At 28.9% G+C, this 21,452-nt stretch overlaps 1 protein-coding gene across 1 annotated transcript in view; it reads right to left on the bottom strand.

Moving 5' to 3' along the window:
• LOC111633421 overlaps nucleotides 1-21,452 on the bottom strand; it is a 39,816-nt gene that overhangs the window by 14,215 nt on the left and 4,149 nt on the right. The window contains exons 2-6 of the mRNA XM_023377984.1: nucleotides 16,062-16,282; nucleotides 15,003-15,090; nucleotides 11,034-11,223; nucleotides 4,292-4,343; nucleotides 2,298-2,459 (exon numbers count right to left, since the gene is read on the bottom strand). Coding sequence (XP_023233752.1) covers nucleotides 2,298-2,459; nucleotides 4,292-4,343; nucleotides 11,034-11,223; nucleotides 15,003-15,090; nucleotides 16,062-16,282 — 713 coding nt within the window. The remainder of the gene's footprint in view (nucleotides 1-2,297; nucleotides 2,460-4,291; nucleotides 4,344-11,033; nucleotides 11,224-15,002; nucleotides 15,091-16,061; nucleotides 16,283-21,452) is intronic.

Genomic DNA, 21,452 nt, shown 5'->3' with positions numbered 1-21,452 from the left:
TAACGCTGTTTCGCTTAGTGCTTTGTCACCTAAAAATGCATCCCCCCACGTTAAGCAGGGTTTTACTATATTTTAAAAATTATAGTGTGGGGTTGTAGATGTTGGAATGCAACAGTTGAAACTACTTAGTTTTTGATGTATTTACAAATTAATTAAATGTATAATCTATTATATAATGATTGTATTGCTTGTACTTTGATGGTAAGTAACTGTTCCTTAGGGAATCATTAACTGTAATGATTAATAGTGATTTCCTTTCTTTATTCTTTCTTCTTTCTGGTTCTGACTTTCGACTGAATAGAATTATATATTCTTTAACTCTTACCTTGTTCTGTGTTCACATATCAATTCCACAAATGTAACATGCTGTATTTTGTTTGTAAATGGTATAGTCTCCTCTCCATTTATTAATAGCATTAATTAATATAACATTTCTAATTCTTTGTTAACAACAAGAGTCAATATTATGTGATATGATTTTATTTTTAAAAAATATAATGTAGAAAACATGAAAAAATTTTAATCTTTTGAGAGATAAAATTTGATTAAAAAAAAGATTTTACAATATCATTGATAAAATAAATACAGTAGCCCTCCCTATAACGTGGGTTCATATAATGCGGATTTGTATATTGCGGCAAAAAAATTGTGACCGTATTCATATAAAGACGTTAAAAGAGACTCATAAAATGCGGTAAAACATCATCGCCAACTCGTGTTGTGACAAGATCGGTCAAATCTGGACCAATAGTGGACAAGCAGCCGAACTACTTACACGCTACAGAGAGTTTAGGCGGGTAAGTTGAGTTTATTATCGTCTATACAGTATATAGGCCTAAATTAGGTACTGTAAGTCTAATGCAGTACTGTAATTTTATATATTTCTTGTGAAAAAACATTTCTTATTCAACAGTCATAAAAATTATTTCTATTAATGATTTCTCCAAAGTTCAACAAATTTTTTGCAGAAAAATAACTTATCAGAAAACGTGGCCGTTGTTTGCTGCGCTGCTCCGCGACAAAAACAAGCTTAAGCAATGGCATGGTCAAACAGTGCACACTTGGTAAGTAATCCTACAATTTTTTGTTTATAGCATAGTTTATACAGATTATTCCCAAAAAATTATATTTGTTTTGGAAATGTTGAGTGAAATTAGTCTAGAATCGATTAATTTTATGTAAGAAAACCTTTCAAACATCCGTAGTGCATAAACTGCAATCGTGCCAGGCTGTGATTGGCTCATGTATTTGAGGATTCCTACAACGCGAAATTCTTATAAAGTGGAACATATCTACCGCGTTATAGGGGGTTGACTGTATTTATATTCTGTTATAACAATTTTACAGTCATTAGACATTTGAATTTTATTCTACAGCCATTATTTGAAAACGTTTATTTTTTTTTCATTAAAAAAAATGTATCTTGCATATTTAATTGTAATATATAAAATAACAATAGTTATTAATTATTGATTCTAACTATATACATATAAGATTCAAATATATAAACAATAATTTTGTTTTAACATTACAGTAATGTAGATGATATCAACATGTGTTTTGGTATAGAGAAGATACACATGTCCTGTTGGCATTTGCAGCAGGAAATGCAGCATTTGATAGGCATTCATATTGAGTCATGCACCATGACACACTTCCTGACAAAGAATATACAGTAAATAATGATATATGTTGACTTATCAACTGAAACTCACTATCAAAAGCAAATGCCATGAATTACAGCCTGGAAAGTCTGTCTGTGAACATGATAGTTTTTACCCATATTTCAAATCAAAAGGCATCCACAATCACAAAATTTAAGCTGGAGATACTACAGCAGTCACCTTATTCTATTAAATTGTTTTCCCAACAATTATCATCTTTTAGGCCAATAAAGGAAGCATTTGGAGAAAGACAGTTTGAAATGATGAGAATGAGAAATAGAAGGGCAAGAATGGTTCTTCAAGCAATCTAAAATCTTCCAGTGTAGAAACTTTACAGAAAAAAATTCTTGAATTTTGTGAAATACTATATTTTACTTGAGAACCATTATTTGGTTAGAGAACTATTCTTCTCTTGAAATTATCTTCTATCATGTTATAAATTAAAAATTAATTAAAATTCAATATGTAATGTAAAAATGTTTAATCTTTAACAGACAAAAAGCTTTCATGACATTAAACTTTATAATTGACTGTTAAAAAACTTTACAAAGTAAATGATTGTATTAATCTTTTCCTATCTAATATATAAAAAAATATTTTATTCACCATAAATGAATCATATAATTAACCAACCTTCTTTCTGAAAACTCCAGCATTGTCGTTGTAGACAAATATTTATTACATATTTTGAGAATTCTATAAGATATACGATTCATTCTATGAAGTTTCTTATTTAATAATTTCAGAGAATTGCAGAATCTGTTTCTCCAAGCTTCATCAATTTTTAATGGTGATCTTTAAAAAGTTTTATAATTAAAAATTAGATAAATTATTTAAATATAAATTAATATTTGATTAGTATAAATAATTAGAACTTATTCACAAAATGTCTACATGATGTTTAATGAAATATTTATAAATTACTTCATTAAATTATTGCTGTACTATGTATCATAACTATTGTTGACTCTCTGTATTGTAGAAAAGGGAGAAGTGATAGTTTTATAATGCCAACTGTCTATTGTATCCAAACATCTCACAAAACAAACTTATGTGAGATACAATAAGAGAAAGAAACAGTCTATATTGTGATATAATTAATGAGGGGAAAAATCATCACACTCTGCAAATACATGGGGCCAACAGATATTCTGCATACTAACAGTTGCAAGCTAATATTTCCATTCTGAAAGATATTTTTGAGCAGGCTAGCTTCACCTATTATTCCAGAAATTTTTTATTTCAAAATACCATATGTAAAACTGAGAGTCACAGTAGTTATTTTAGATAAAATAAAATTCTACCCTACAATGCTAAAGAAACTGATTAATATAACAAATAATTTGAAAACAAAAGTTATTTGATATTATAGCCGCTTTGAATTTCAAAATTTTTAAAATATAAGTTTTGATATTATTACATTTTATTTATCACCAATTAAATATAAATTTCTTGGAATTATTAACAAAGTCTTCTTTATATTAAATACTAAGGATTATAGCACTATCTCAAAAAGAGCTGTTCTTAGTCATTGTATTCACATGGTAATTCAATTTCTATATTTCATCATTAGAGGCACTAATCTGGTTGTTAATACAACATCAATCTACATAGGAAAATATAGTTTTAAATCCCCAAAGTATATTATTTTTTTCTTTTTTTCAAATTTAGAAAAGGGAAAACATCAAATATTTCTTTTCATAAATTTCTTTGCAATGCTGAGATATATGAAAGATAAATTAAAAAGTATTTCCAGAATGAAAATAGATAAAAACATGCACTCAGAAGACTGTATACTGATTTCTATTTTTATTAATTTATTATAATAGAAATAATTGTATTTAATCATAATTATAACATTAAAATGAGACTAAAGTATAAAAATATAATTAAAAAAGAAGAAAGGAAAGATAAAATTAAAACTATAAAATGTGGATCTTTCCATTTGATAACCACTTTGCATTGAGCTTTGAAATGCAATGTAAAGCTTGAAGTGAGACACTTGTCACTAGAGAATGACAAGAACAATGAGTTGTGTTATTGTAATGTATCATCAATTATTTTTAGAATTTTGTTAACGGTCAATGATTTTAATACTTATTTAAACCATTAATATTCTTTTGTTTTAATCTGTCATTGGAAATTAAAATCAGCATATAAAACCAACCCCATTGCATAACATGCTTCCCTATTTCAAATTATCTTTCAAACAGAGATAATCAATGGGTTATTTGTACAAAATTACAGCACTTTTATAAATGATTTAAATGGATCAAATATCATTCTCACAATCATGCAAGCACTTTCAATCTTATGTTCATCTTCAGACAAGTCTATTCAAATGCTAAACCTAAAGTAATCTTCATTATAGCTGCATAAGCTGGAAAGCATTTTCAAGTTTATGATGATATATGTTCTGTTAAAGTACTTTACTAGTTTTTGTTTCTTCTTTATTGTATTTAGCTTCGTGGTTATTTATTTTACAATAAAATATGTTGTTTTCATTTTTTTATTATTTTTGAAAAAAAATAATTTACTTACTACATAAAATATAAAAGAATATTAAAAATAGTGATGTTTACAAATAAATTATATTGTCATTAGAATTTTACAAAAATAAGTTTTACCTTATAATATTTATTTGTTCCTCTTTGTGTTTGACGTTAATGACTGTTTTAACTAAAAATAAAAGTAGAAAGATTAATATATCAATCTCACAAATTAAAAATTATAGTTTAAAACATATATAGGAATAAAATTTATATGCGAGAAATATAGATCATTATTATCTATATATATAAAAATGAATGTACAGTATGTGTGTGTGTGTGTGTCTCTCCTTCATGCATTACCACACCGTTTATCCGATTGCCGTGAAACTTTGGGAAGTTGTTTAATATACTCCGGCGAAGGTTTGTGGCATAGTACGATTGCCATGAAGCTTTGAAAAGTTTTTTTAATTTTTTAATACACTCCCACGAAGTACAATTATCCTATGATAGATGGCGCGCGTTTACACGAGCGTTCGCGCACAGTGTGTTCGATCGATTTCAAATTGTGAAGACCATTTCCTCCTTTCAAAAAATATCTCTATATATGCATTTGTGAACTGTTATTTACGATATTTATAATTTTTGTTTAATCACTTTAGTTCGACTTTTTTTGCTAATTATGTATTCGCTCGAACTTCGTTAAAATCTTAACTGTACCCCGAACAACGACCGAAGTTGTAGGAAGAAATTCGCCTATTTTACCGATCTAGGTATCCCCCTTTTTCAAATTTTAATATCGACTCAAAATAATTTAAAAAGACAAATTACAATAAAACGGTTTATTATCCAACTATCAGAAATTTCACAACACGCCAAGGAAGAGAGGAAGGAGCAATTAAATAATTAAAATTATAAAGGATTTAAAAATATATATAAAAATGGGGAATATCGCACTTCTGACAATCGCAGCGAGTGTGTGGGCTAAATTTGGAGAATCCGTGTTTCTCGCATGGACAATTGTATGTGGCCGGCTCACGCGTCGAAAAGCCTTCCGATTTATTCGTGCACGCACCAGACGGAAAAACAAAAAATATCGTGAATCCACAAAGCACTCCAATAAATAAATAAAATTGAAACGACACTTTGAAATGTTTTCCCGATGAAAATGAATAATAATAATAAGTTTCAATGAAAATGATAAAATGTAAATTGAATTTTATCATAACAAGTTTGCTTGAATTTCCTTTCTTCTGAGATCGCAGCAATGCGCGACGGGTAAGCTAGTTACTGAATAAAATTGATTATGTAAATAATTTTCCTTGATTAAAACAATTATAATTCGATTTTAAACGTATGGCACGTCATAGAATTGAGGAAATGCGGTAATTTGTTTGAATTAAGTTAATATTTTCTAAAGTACCGAAACGGATTTGCTAACAAAGCGTGTTAATAGCAGGCGCGGAATAATTTCAAAAATTATAAAATATACACCATAAATAAATCATTAATATGTAATAATAATTTTAAAAAATCATCGATAAAAGTTATGAATGTTATTACTGTTTGTATGTATGTAGCAATTGATAAAATACAAATACGCCCCATATTCGATTTTTATTGAATTTTGTAAAAAGTAATAACAATATGAATTTTTAAAATTAGACGAATACGTTACGTTATTTATATACAGTACAAACACCCGAATTCAATTTTTGTTAGAATTAGAATTCAACGCAATGAGTCACGCGTTCCTTCCTTTATCCATTGTTCATAGTCCCGAGAGTCTTTCACGCTTGAAACTTGTAAATCCAAGCTAATCACACACTTTCTTTCAGTTTCAACAGTCAAGTTTTTCAAACGTGATCACTAATAATCCTCCAAAATAGTGACCGTTCTTTTGGTACTAACAATAGTTATATCCATACTTTCTTGGTGACGGCACAGTAATAATAGGTATCATATTTACCATTGTTCTTTCTGTTACCAACCAAGATGATGTAACTGTAGGTACACTGGAACTGCTAGTAGCAGAAATCACAGAACAGAACAGAATTTGCAATAGAAAATAAGGTTGTGGTGACAGCAGTATTGGTTGCAATTTTTGTTGGTGCATTCTTCTTTCTACGATCTTTCATCTCGCAGGCTTCTTTTACTGCAGATAACAACCATTCCAATCGTTTTTCTTCGATTTTCCTATCTTTATTATGTTCTTCTAATGTAGGAAAATGAGCAGGTATAGGTGCAATTTGTATATTTGTTTGAAGAGAGGTATATAGAGGAAGATTTCTTCGGTAAGATACCTTTTTTAATATTGTTGGAATGGTCATTGAATAATTGCTTTCACATATTTTCTCCACATTTTTAGGAGACTTTTGTTTACCAAACTGATTAATGGAACTGTTCGTTTGCATTTTATCCATTAATCGCCTACGTTTTGAATTTTTTGGTTCATTTACTTCTCTTAAAGATCTTTTCCCTGTTTCTTTTAAAGCGGCTGATACAGTACTGACACCACGAAGATCAGTTTTTGCTTTCTCTTTATTTGACAATGAATATATAAATTCATACTTGTCAATAGATAAAGATGATTTAAAATTATCTGGATGTGCTATTTTAACTGTTTTTCTTTTTGCAGTTAATATCATCCTTAATACATATTCTAATGCTGATACTTTATATCTAATATAATTAAATGAATATTTTGGTTTAATTGAACCAAATTTCTCTGAATTCCTCAACTCATCATTTACTTTATCGTATATTTCTTTTTCATTATAATAATCACTCGAATTTGAGTGATTTCGATCCACATTTTGATAGTGAGAAAACTTCTGTCTCGACCTTTCGTGAGATCGAGCTAAGTCTAATTGGCGACTCGTTCGCAGAATATATATTATTCTCGAAATATATACAACAATCCCAATCAGACTGTGTATAAAAGTTGACAAACGCCATATAGATAGAAATAATATGGCTCCGATAATGATTAATCGTCGGTATCCATAAAGTAACATCGTAACCTTGAAAAAAAATTTAAAAATTAATGAATTATAATACTGTTTGATTATTTATTCCTTACGAAATAATAAAATAAAATTTATATTTAAAATAAACATTATTCATTTATTATAATAAATAAAACATTAAAATAATAAAAATAAGTGAACGAGTAATAATAAATTATGGCAAACAATGAATTTAAAAAATTAATTTTAGTATATTTAGCGAATATTAAAAAATATGCGTTTATATTCTCAAAATCTTTCTTGTATTTATGTATTCAGGAGTTAATACATTAATGAAGATCGAAATACTTACAATATTTAATTGAAGTTATCGCAATATGAATGAAATAAGCAAAATTTCTTTTCTAAGCGCAGTTACTCGACTTCCAATAACGCAGAGCAACAATAAACCAACAATAGACTATTTCGTATTGTTGAGGAATATATTTTTAACAATAACGAAAAATATCATATTTTTCGCTTTTATTCATTCATTTTTTTAAATTAAAAAATCCAACTTGAATGATTTATTAAGATTTATTATTTTTGAATAAGCATTTTTGATAGGATATAAAATTACAATATAACTACCATAGTGGATTAAGCACTTGAGTGCTTCAAGAGCAGCCTAGTTTTGAGGTCCCTTTGTTTTAAATAGGCCTACTAAGTAATACTATCAAATCAATATATTACTTAATAAAATATTCTGATCAATTAATTTAATGCAGTGAATTTTACTGTTTTGAATGAATCCTTGCTGTCGACTCTAATAACCAATAATCACAATTTTAAAAAAAATGCTGTATATAGCATAAACAATAATACAATATACGGATACTTACATGATAATATTTTCTGTATAAAAATTCGACACTGAAAACGCCAATTATGCAGAACATTTTATTCGTTTGAAGTAGACAAGAGATCCAGCGCTTATTTGACTGGATAGTAGGTACTGTACGTAAACGCACAAATGCTGTAATTTTAAACATTATTTATAACTTAAGATATTTTCACACAGTCGAAAAGGAAATTTTATTGGTCAGTTATTAAGCATTAAAACTTTTTACAAAGCCGTTTGTAATTTGACAAACGGCAATTTGTCTATATGAAAATGATATTTGTGCCTGAAGTTTGCAGAATGCATTTCTTTCTGAAGCTGCTATCTTTCGGAGGCCCCAAGCACGCGCTTCTTGCACCTGATCTGTAGTCCGCCACTGTTAACCATGAGAATAGCTATGGAAAGAAAATTCTTTCCCTGTACTGCCACCTACCTACTTCTTAATCCTCCCTGATAAGTTCGGAAATTTCAGAAGTTGATAACCTATGTGTCTGTGTACCCACGGCATTCCCGATGTATAACTTTTATATCAAAATGTCGGATCGCTAAAAGCCATGCCAGCGGTTTTGCGTCGCCTGTAGAATCAACGTTAATTAAAATATTTATTATTACTTTATGTCATTTATGTGTTGTCATAGTTCTAAGAGTCTTTCAAGGTTTAAAACTGTAAATCAAAGCTAATCAGATTTTACAAAGCGTATTTTTCAGTTTTAATAGTCAAGTTTTTCATGAGTGATCGTTAATAATCCTCCAGTTACGAGTAGTGACCGTTCGTTGTTTGTTTTGTTATTAATAACGATTAAGCTAAATATCTATATACTTATTTTATATAGACAATACTAAGTTTAGATATGTTGATTTGAATACTCTCTGAATTATTACACAAGAAAATGTCGTGATTTTAAAATTTTCTGAAATTTGAATCTATATTACGAACGAAGTTATATATATACTGTATATATAAGAACGAACGGTTTAATTATATTCCTTATACCTTACTTTAAAAAACTTACAAACATTTTATTCCAGCATATATTATTTTCTTAATAATTCTTACATCTATCAATATTAAAATTTTAATTTTTTCAAACATTATGACAGTTTACAGTAAAAATTTATGTAAAGAATGTAATATAAGGTTTTCTAAGTTTGAAATTTCTACAAAAAACAAGTTTCATAAAGCAGTAACTCTAACAGACAAATAACACACCATTAGACTTACACTCATATCATATGGACACGACATATAAAAAGTATAGACACCATCAAGCAATCATGGGCTCGAAAGGCACTCCATGGCAAGCATCCTTTTGACCTGGCCCAGGATTTTGTTGACAAAACTGCGTCAAACAGCTAGTTTTATTTATAAGTTTACATTTTTATATGTAATGTAATACTTTTATAGTAAATTTTATAATATCCTAACACTAAATCACTTACCTGCAAAAATTTCTTAAAAAAATAAGGTATTATAAAATTTTACTAGTTATAATTTTTTTTTAAATATTGATGTTTTTTTCATTAATATCTAAAAATGTCAATCCTAAATTCTCTACATATACAATTTATTATAAAAATTTTTCACATTTACAAAAAGTTTCTACAATGTTCATTAGTTGGATATATTATGCATATCTAGAATAGTTATACATGTTATATTACCATAACATCATTCCATAAAAACAAGGATAGAAGTGTTAAATTTAATGTAAGATCCAATGGAAATCTTTAGTAAAACTGCGGCTTTCAAGATTGGTTGATCTTTTTAACATATATGTGTCTAGCAGAATGCTAACTTAGATGAACATTCCTCATACAATTAAGTTTTTTATTACTTTAATTACTTTGAAAGAAAAGTGAAAAGCTCAAGATAACAAGCAATTATTTATTGTGAAAACATCACGATTCTGAGCTGCAAGTTTCCCTCACAATGTATCAATACTTAATGGTTAGTAGTGTCTTGCTCCTGTACATCATATTTTTCCTATTAACACTGAAGTCATGCTGTCATGTATCTAACTCTATTCAAGAGAAAATTTTTGAATTAAACTAACGTGTCTTCCAGCCCAAAATGGAAGTTTGTGTATAGTTAATCAAGACCTCCTGCCCCTAACTTTGACTTTCATCTATCTAACACCATTCTCAAGATTAAAGAAGGACAGGCAGACAACAGTGAAAATTTATAGGTCTACAATTTTTTCAAATTGAAGTCCAATAACTGAAGCAGAAGAAAATTTTTGTTTACACTCATGTTTACTCCTAAATCTCTGAAAAGCTGTCAACAAAGTTTCAACCAGAACCTTGTAGTTGTATGCTGCAAAGTTGCAAAAAATGTTTGTAATAACATCAAAACTTGCATACCAAGCAACCTTCTCCATGCTGTTCATGGTGTTAAAGATCAGATAAAGATCATTCAACTCAGCTAGAGTAAAAGGCTTGCACCTTCTGATTTGATTGTTTGACAACACAAAACCCTAATCATTATTATCTGCAATTGCAAGTACACTTGAATCTTCATTGCTTGAACTCAAAAATTTGGTGAAAATAGTTATAGGGATTTCATTGCAGTGAGGAATAGGTCTTATGGCATAGGGTAAGTTAGGATATTGTAGGGAATGAAGCCTAATACATTCACCATACAAAAATAGCAGTCATTAACATGGTTTTGTTGCTCTCACCACACCATTGGTATTTCAAAGCTAAAGCTTTTTCTCTGACCAAAGCATTAGTAAAGTGACATGTAACATTACCTTTCTTTACCATCTTATAGGGAAATCTAACCTGATTAAGAAAAATTGATATGATTTTTAGGTTCAGCACCCTCAAATTACTAATAATCAACTGTCAGCCTGGAGTCAGCAAACTTGATGTAGACCAGTGTTATTATTGAATTTTAAACTATTAGTTTCATATATAGATATATTTATATTTTTAAATAAAATTGTCCCTACAAATTATTGAATTCCAAAAGAATTCCATAGATATCATACATAAGCCAATATATTAATAATATAATTTTATAACTACTCACCCACAGCCTCTCTCATTCCAATTTGATATTCATCTTTAAATTTTAACATTTCACATGCTAAAAATTCTTTCATCTGAGGATTTCTTTTTAATCGCATTGGTATAAAACTTTGAATTTTATTCATCCATTCTACTGATATTGGTGAAATTGGCACACTTAGTGCACTATTACGAATTATGTTTTGATAATACTAAAAAAGAAAATTCATTTAAAATTATTAATAATAATTTTCATTGCTTAATGTATAAATATTTATTTAAAGAAATATGCACAATAAATATATACTACTAATAAGACCTGTTATAAATATACTTATTTATATATATTTTGAGACCACAGAAAGCATCTTGATTCAAAAGCATGTATAATAAAAATAAAAATTATTACTTTCCCACATGTTACATACAACAGATGGAAAGTATGGCAATCAGTCAAAAATTGAATCCCCCAAGATTTTTACATTTTTTGAAAATTTTGTTGAAAATGTTTGTTGAAATGATTTGTTGAAAATTTCTGAAATTTTTCAGGGAGGTTTGTGTATGAATGGGATTAATGCTACTAAACTTTGGTGGTTGAAGGTTAAGATGTTGTGAGGAGATAGAAGAGATATGTATTGTATCTCAAGTGGGGTCAGACTTAATGAAAATTTTACTCCTTATAAGCATTTACGATTATTTTTTATAAAGCTGATCTCTACTCTCAAAATTAAGGATTTTGCCATTTTAATAATAATAATTATAATCCTAAATCAGCATTAGATTAACCCTTCCACATAAAGATGGCAGACGTGGCCTGATCGACATAGTAAACCTATACTACAAACTAATACAGACACTGAGAGTTTTTCTTTAAAAAACAGGAAAAATCACAGTTACGTAAAGCACTAACTTAAGCAGATTCAAATAACACACCATTAAATTTACACTCATAACATATGTTTACGACACAACATATAAACAGCATAGACACCATTAAGTAATCGTGGGCTCCATTACAGGCATCCCTACAACCTGGATCAGGATTTTGTTGACAAAACTGCATCAAACAGCTGGTTAGCTCAAGGATGCCTCTTTGGGGAGATGGAAGATTTATGATTGCCATATAGGATCAGGTCATAAATACTAAAATCTACAGAAAACACATACTCAAAGACAGAGCTGGCCCTACTATAGGGCAAACGGAGCAGCCGCTCCAGGCGCTAAGTCCTAGGGGGCACCTCAGTGGTAAAAAAAATTAAAGGGTATAAATTAGGGGCAACCAAGGGGGGCGTCATAATACGATCTCGCTCCATCCTAAAACTTTCCTCAGGCCGGCACTGCTCAAAGATACAACACTCACAAACGACACATGCAAAAAATGTCACATCAAGCCAGAAACTATACAGTACATCTCTTCTGGTTACAAGCTGTTGGCACAGACATAATCAAGTAGCAAATATAATACACCAAGAGCTTACAAAGAAACACAAATTATTAGACATCCATGAACCATACTATAAATACATCCCATAGACAGTATTGGAAAATAACATGCACAAAATGTACTATGACAGAGCCATAATTACAGATAAAACAATTTACCACAACAGACCAGACATCACACTCATTGACAAACACAATAAAATCACACATTATAGACATAGCCATTCCAAACACTCACAATATACAAAACACATGCACTGAAAAAATTAGCAAGTACTCGCCCAGGAAATAAGGCATCTGTGGAGGATGGAAAGGGTGCTTATTGTACCTGTCGTTCTCTCCTGTACAGGTGTGATACCACACACACTACACAAAAGCCTGGGAACATTACAATTGAATAGAAATACATACATCACACTACAGAAGGCCACTATATTGAATACATATCATATTGTTAGGAAATTCCTGGATACAGACACACACACTGACACACTTATTTAATTTTTGTCTTGTTTTGGTTACTATGCCTCGACTCTGTTCTGGCATAGTACACAGCCACTGGTGTCAACTGACTATAACTCACAAAACCCAACATAATAATAATAATATAAAACGTTTTTCAATAAAATATCATAACAGATGGTGCAACATGCAATTTTAATGTTTCACTGGAAAAGTTACACAATTCATTGCTGGATATTTTTATGTCATGCTCATAGCATTTCTAAATGCTGAAATTTATTACTTCTTTAACATTATCACTTCATTGTTATTGTTAAAGTTGAAACTGTGATTATTTTGAGCAACTATTAATATATTTTTTCTTTTAATAAATAAGATAGAGTACAAATAATTTAATAAAATTAATCAATTTTATATTGATGATAACTTCTTTAACTAAAAGTAAAAAAAAACATTTAATAAGTAATTTTTCAAACTAATAAAAGAATAAAACAATTACATGACAAAAATTATTGTCTCAGATTATATTGTAGAATATCTTTTATAATTTTTAATTCTTAATGTTTTAAATTGGAGTTGATAAGTGTGATATTTCATTAAGTAGCAAATAGCTATGTACTTACTTAACAAATAGTAAGATGCAAAATGTTTCACTCTTGGTTAAGTATTGATGAGAGTATAATTATATTTTTTTATCTACAATAAATAAATGATGTAAAGAGAAGACAAAATAACAATGTTTATCTTTCTCTTCTAGTTATCTATAGATTTCAACTTTAAATATAAAATTAAATGATAAGTTTGCCTAGACTTTAATAACTAGAATTTAATCAAACATTCCTAAAGAAAAGAGGAAAAGCTTTATTGCAAAAACAATTCAATACAGAATTTCAATGAAAACTGCAAGAACTATCTTATTGCAGATAGACTATAAGGCTGCGTACACACTAGGCATTTTTAAACGCGCGTTTTAAAGAACCAAGAGTTTTACTAAAGCGCCGGAAAAACGTGCGTTTTAAGAAAAGTCTATAAGCGCGCGTTTGAGTGTGTACGCCTATGTAGAACTCTTGGTTCTTTAAAACATGCGTTTAAAAATGCCTAGTATGTACGCAGCCTAATGTTAGAATACAGTTGAACTTATTAATAAATGTAGCATCTATACATATATATTTTTGTTATGTCATAAAAATTTTGTAACATGTTTCTCTATTACATAATAAAAGATTGGTGACATTAATGGAAATTTCTTAAAGAACTGTTAGTCACAGTCATTTCCTTTTATTCTCCCTTATCTAGCATTAGACTAGTTGTATAATCTTTAGCTCTTTCTTCTCATAACTGTTTCTATGAGTTTAATCTGTTATATCATAATCTTCTACCAGAGTAAGTACTCAAACACAGTTATTTCAGTGTAATGACCAATAAAATACATTTTTTACATGTATACCATTACTTTATAAATTTTTTTCAAAACAACAGCAAAAAAAAATAGAAAAAATAAAGCAAATCTCAGGACGGCCAATTGTCTTCCTGGCTCAATTCTACAGATGCTCTTGTTCTAGTATCAAGTATTTTTTTGTCTTTCTTCTCAAAGTACATTGTACGTCTTACCATTTTCTGTGTTATGATTGTAATAGCAATTGTCTACACTCAAATAAGCAATAAAAGACTTGCATGCTTTTTACTCATACAACAATATTACTGATTTGCAGCATTTTTTGCATTATGCCTTTGGTGTTGATCAGTTGCCACTGATAAAAATTACACATCAGTGGAAACTAATGATGGTTAGAGGCCTGAAATGCATACTTAAACATAAATTTTTAAAATTTATACATTTTAAACTCATTAAAAATTTCTGCTTTCATTAATTTATACAGTACTTTCCAGTTAGAAGGGTGCCAGTCAATTGATGCAATCCAACTCACATGTATTAGGTTGATAATTGGTTCAGAGAAGATTTCCCAAGTGGGTAGGTCAGGTTTAGGTTAGATTGCATCAATTGACTCATGCCCTGCTAACCAATAAGTACTATTAATACTTTTTTTAACAGAATACAATAAAAATTTTATTTGAAATATCTTACTTCATTTTCATGTGGAAGTTCTTTAGAACATTGGCATTTAGGTGTTACTTTTTCCTTCATATTTTGTATTTGAATAATTCTTTCTTTTCTAAAATGACAAATATGTTTTAAAAATTTTATAAGACTTTACAATAAGATATATCAGCCATATTTTTTAAATTTTAAAAATATCGATACATAATTATCATTTTTATATGAAATAATCAAGTTTGAATTCTTTGCTTTCTCATAAAATAATATAAAATACTACAAAAAACAATTTAGATATATAAATCTTAGTTTATAATATTTCTAAAATTAATTTCTTTTTATAAATATATCAGTGCTTTTTTTATTTGAAATCATTTTCACATGTTTAGTGAACTTTTAAATAAAATACAGTGGTTGTGGTTGGATAAAAAAAATTGGTTAGTTTCTGCTCTTGGTTTCCTGATGCATACAAAAGGTACTATGGAAAAGTCCAAATTTATCCTAACCAATGTTCCTGCACTTATGAACTTCCATTACAAGTAGCAAAACTTATTTATAAGTGAAAGAACATTGGAATATATTCAGAATTGATAAGAGAGAATAATGACATGTACAGGAGAAGATTTTATACAAATTATTTAACACAAAAGAAAAATTTGCTACAGTAAACTCATATAGGGCTTAGCCAGGATTGTATATTAAATTCCATAAATTGTTTATTTTAAAATCTACCACAATGTAAACCCAATAAAATATTTTTTAAACATGAATTATAACAGCAGCTGCAAGATAAATCTTGAAAGATTTAAGATTTATCTTGCAGCTGCTTATCTTAAATCTTTCAAGATAAATCTTGAAAGATTTAAGATTTATCTTGCAGCTGCTATCTTGAATTAATTAAAATAGTAAATAATTAAAACATAGTATTGAAATTTAAATATTTCACATAAATGTAATTAATCACTGTAATTAACAATATTAATGCAATTAATTCTAAGATATTTTTTACATTTTTTTCAAATTTGGATCTGTATTTAAATTTGTTTAATAAACTTTTTTAATTTACTAAAATATTAATTTATTACTCACATCCTTTTCTTGTATTCGGTCTCAAGTTCCTTCTTTCGTTTCATTTTTAAAAGTTCACTGTCTTTAAAAGGATCCTTGTATATACAAGAAATGTCTGGTATTGGACGTGACTTTTTTGTATTAAAAGTACCTGATCTAATATCTCTTTTAATTTTTTCAGCATGGCTCTTAGATAGCCGAGATTCATATTCAAGTGTTTTTGCCAAATTTTCGATTGTTTTCTATTGAAAATAAAATCAACTAAAATAAGTTTAAAATGGTTATTAGAAAGTAATTTTATTCAAATATTACTTTATAAATTTATTAAAAGTAATCTAATTATTATTTGTGAGTAATGGCTAAACACTTCACTGAAAATGTTCAGATATTATAAATAAAAAAATTAAACTCATAATGTTTTTTTTATAATTTTGGCTGAACCTTGCTAAACACAGTGATTCTCAAACTGAAGTTAAGTAGTGCATATTTCAGCCAGAACTCTGACCAGCCCAAGTTTCAGATAAAGGGTTTATCCATAAACCAAGTGTTCTTGTTTAAGAGAAGGGGGTGTTTAAGAAAATACCACAAAATATCATTTACTGTAAAGTAAAAAACATGGTTATATTTTAATAAATTAAATAAATTTGGGACTTTTAAAATTTACATAGTGTTTAATACTATATTGATATTTTTATAGTTACTCATTAAATTAGCTGATTTTATTGAAATATCAGTAATGAGCTGTGTTAAGTGACAGTGCTATTTATAATCCATGTTATCCTCTTTGTTCAGCATGTTGGCTGTACAGAAACACACAGTTTTAAAAAACTGTCAGTTAAACATCAATGCTGACATTGGTGTATTGAAAATAAAATAATTCCTTTAGTTATTTGAATGATTGAAAAACTCTACTTTAAAGGAATTTGACTCTGGACAATAATAGCACAATTTATCCAATAATTTTTAATATAAAATTAATTATTATCTATAATTAACAGATGAAGTCCTAAAATATTTATAACTTTGGAGGAGTGGGAGGAAGAGAAATGAATAGATACTGCTGAATTAAATCTTCCAATGGATTTAAAGAAAATTAGCAATAATAAAAATTGCCATAGTTTGCATCAAAGACACATAGAGTCAATATGAAAAAAAGTATAATTCATGGGCATAAAAAATATATTCCAAGTATAACATGTGTTACTAAATCTGATTTCTTCATTGTATTTTATTTTGACAACATAATGTAACTTTTCCATAAAAAGAATCATGGAATTGAAGAGATCTTGAAGAGAAAACCGTGGATTTTTGGGGTGAGGCTAGAGACCATATTTGACCACCAAAGGGGAGACAGATTTAAACTTTAAAATGGGGCAGGCCGTTTATGAATGAACCCAACAGAAGAAATGTTGCATCAAGCTGGCCATATAATATCTGCCTAATATGAATGTTCCATGTTTATTTAGGGAGCAGGAAAGTTGATCCCAAACAGACCAGAGTAAAAAAGCAAAAATCTAACTTTGATCTATATTATTAAAGTTTACATAACAGTTCAGATATAAATATAGTCTTTATGTAACTTTTTCTGTTTTAAAAGTATTCGATAGTATCATGAGTAAGTTGTTAAACATTCATTAGAATATCAAATGCTTTTTGCCCCATTCAACAGTTATCAATCAATGGTGTATTATACTATGAGCAAAAAGACAATTGCCTGAGGCCCCAAACCAATCTATTTTAAGAAAATATTCCCTCAAACAATTCCCTAAGAGAAAAAAGTCTAAAGTCAACACTGTACATGGAGCCTGGATTCAAATTTGTTTGGGTTCCATGAAGCTATAATGTGCCACTGATGTCAAATCAATACACTACAACTATCACTCACCACTATTTATTATATTTAAATAATAAAATACATTTATATATTGTTCTCATTAACATCACAAGAATTAAGTGAAGTTAAATTAATTATAAACATTTATGGCAAAAATTACTTTAAAAATACTCCTTTTTGAATTCATGTGAAATCTTTTAAATTAAAATAATACATTCTCATTATTTATGTAAGTCTATTTTCAATATGGTATGGATGGCTTTCCTATTACTGTTACATTAAGAAATTATACATTTGTAGGCCCAAAGAAAAAATTTGTTAAAGTTTGCGAAATCCTAGAAATAAATAAATACTTTTCATGAAAGGTATTCAAGACTTAAAAAGAATAAAATAAAAAAAGAAAAATAAATGAAATTTGAAACATGAAACCTGCCTCAATTTTCAAGTATTTGGTGCGATTTCGATCGTCAACGCGATCAATCTGCATATTCTAATTCGCTACTAAGAAAGTTGATCGGATTGAAAATCGTCTACGTGTTGTTTTAAAAATATAATGTCCGCAATGAAATTAGTACTAATTAGGCCATTACTTTTTTTAATTCGTTTCCCCTATAGCAGGGATTCCCAATCCGGGGTACTCCATAGGTTGTTTAGGAGGGGGTACAGACAAAAGTTAGTTATTATGGCAGAAAAAATAGTACAGTAGAGCCTCGAAAACTCGGCACTCGATAATCCGACACTCCGGATAACTCGGCCACACCCTGGCAGGGCAAAAATACCCTTAGATAATTAATTTTCATTATAGACAGCTTTATGCTTCATAAAGTATTTTTCTCAGGTCTGTCTTATCAGGTAAATTACTGATTGAAAATAAAATCAACTAAAATAAGTTTAAAATGGTTATTAGAAAGTAATTTTATTCAAATATTACTTTATAAATTTATTAAAAGTAATCTAATTATTATTTGTGAGTAATGGCTAAACACTTCACTGAAAATGTTCAGATATTATAAATAAAAAAATTAAACTCATAATGTTTTTTTATAATTTTGGCTGAACCTTGCTAAACACAGTGATTCTCAAACTGAAGTTAAGTAGTGCATATTTCAGCCAGAACTCTGACCAGCCCAAGTTTCAGATAAAGGGTTTATCCATAAACCAAGTGTTCTTGTTTAAGAGAAGGGGGTGTTTAAGAAAATACCACAAAATATCATTTACTGTAAAGTAAAAAACATGGTTATATTTTAATAAATTAAATAAATTTGGGACTTTTAAAATTTACATAGTGTTTAATACTATATTGATATTTTTATAGTTACTCATTAAATTAGCTGATTTTATTGAAATATCAGTAATGAGCTGTGTTAAGTGACAGTGCTATTTATAATCCATGTTATCCTCTTTGTTCAGCATGTTGGCTGTACAGAAACACACAGTTTTAAAAAACTGTTAGTTAAACATCAATGCTGACATTGGTGTATTGAAAATAAAATAATTCCTTTAGTTATTTGAATGATTGAAAAACTCTACTTTAAAGGAATTTGACTCTGGACAATAATAGCACAATTTATCCAATAATTTTTAATATAAAATTAATTATTATCTATAATTAACAGATGAAGTCCTAAAATATTTATAACTTTGGAGGAGTGGGAGGAAGAGAAATGAATAGATACTGCTGAATTAAATCTTCCAATGGATTTAAAGAAAATTAGCAATAATAAAAATTGCCATAGTTTGCATCAAAGACACATAGAGTCAATATGAAAAAAAGTATAATTCATGGGCATAAAAAATATATTCCAAGTATAACATGTGTTACTAAATCTGATTTCTTCATTGTATTTTATTTTGACAACATAATGTAACTTTTCCATAAAAAGAATCATGGAATTGAAGAGATCTTGAAGAGAAAACCGTGGATTTTTGGGGTGAGGCTAGAGACCATATTTGACCACCAAAGGGGAGACAGATTTAAACTTTAAAATGGGGCAGGCCGTTTATGAATGAACCCAACAGAAGAAATGTTGCATCAAGCTGGCCATATAATATCTGCCTAATATGAATGTTCCATGTTTATTTAGGGAGCAGGAAAGTTGATCCCAAACAGACCAGAGTAAAAAAGCAAAAATCTAACTTTGATCTATATTATTAAAGTTTACATAACAGTTCAGATATAAATATAGTCTTTATGTAACTTTTTCTGTTTTAAAAGTATTCGATAGTATCATGAGTAAGTTGTTAAACATTCATTAGAATATCAAATGCTTTTTGCCCCATTCAACAGTTATCAATCAATGGTGTATTATACTATGAGCAAAAAGACAATTGCCTGAGGCCCCAAACCAATCTATTTTAAGAAAATATTCCCTCAAACAATTCCCTAAGAGAAAAAAGTCTAAAGTCAACACTGTACATGGAGCCTGGATTCAAATTTGTTTGGGTTCCATGAAGCTATAATGTGCCACTGATGTCAAATCAATACACTACAACTATCACTCACCACTATTTATTATATTTAAATAATAAAATACATTTATATATTGTTCTCATTAACATCACAAGAATTAAGTGAAGTTAAATTAATTATAAACATTTATGGCAAAAATTACTTTAAAAATACTCCTTTTTGAATTCATGTGAAATCTTTTAAATTAAAATAATACATTCTCATTATTTATGTAAGTCTATTTTCAATATGGTATGGATGGCTTTCCTATTACTGTTACATTAAGAAATTATACATTTGTAGGCCCAAAGAAAAAATTTGTTAAAGTTTGCGAAATCCTAGAAATAAATAAATACTTTTCATGAAAGGTATTCAAGACTTAAAAAGAATAAAATAAAAAAAGAAAAATAAATGAAATTTGAAACATGAAACCTGCCTCAATTTTCAAGTATTTGGTGCGATTTCGATCGTCAACGCGATCAATCTGCATATTCTAATTCGCTACTAAGAAAGTTGATCGGATTGAAAATCGTCTACGTGTTGTTTTAAAAATATAATGTCCGCAATGAAATTAGTACTAATTAGGCCATTACTTTTTTTAATTCGTTTCCCCTATAGCAGGGATTCCCAATCCGGGGTACTCCATAGGTTGTTTAGGAGGGGGTACAGACAAAAGTTAGTTATTATGGCAGAAAAAATAGTACAGTAGAGCCTCGAAAACTCGGCACTCGATAATCCGACACTCCGGATAACTCGGCCACACCCTGGCAGGGCAAAAATACCCTTAGATAATTAATTTTCATTATAGACAGCTTTATGCTTCATAAAGTATTTTTCTCAGGTCTGTCTTATCAGGTAAATTACTGTACACAGTGTATTCATTAATTTTCATTTAGTAAAGGCTCTATGCCTTCATAAAGGACGTACTTTTTCTTTGTTTAAGGGTATTTGGGCAGTTTATTCTCTGTTGTATTCTCGAGCAAACAATACATACAAGTACAGTACAATATTTTCTGAGGAAACACGCATACTTATCCTTTTTTTAACCCCATTCCCGATAACCAGGCATTTTCACAAACTCGACCACCCTTCGGTCCACATTAGGCCGAGTTTTCGAGGCTCTACTGTA

The sequence above is a fragment of the Centruroides sculpturatus genome, unplaced genomic scaffold, assembly GCF_000671375.1.
Source record: "Centruroides sculpturatus isolate CEXI.00-Female unplaced genomic scaffold, Cexi_2.0 scaffold571, whole genome shotgun sequence".
Taxonomy (NCBI): Eukaryota; Metazoa; Arthropoda; class Arachnida; order Scorpiones; family Buthidae; genus Centruroides; species Centruroides sculpturatus.
This window is presented reverse-complemented; position numbering and strand designations above follow the sequence as displayed.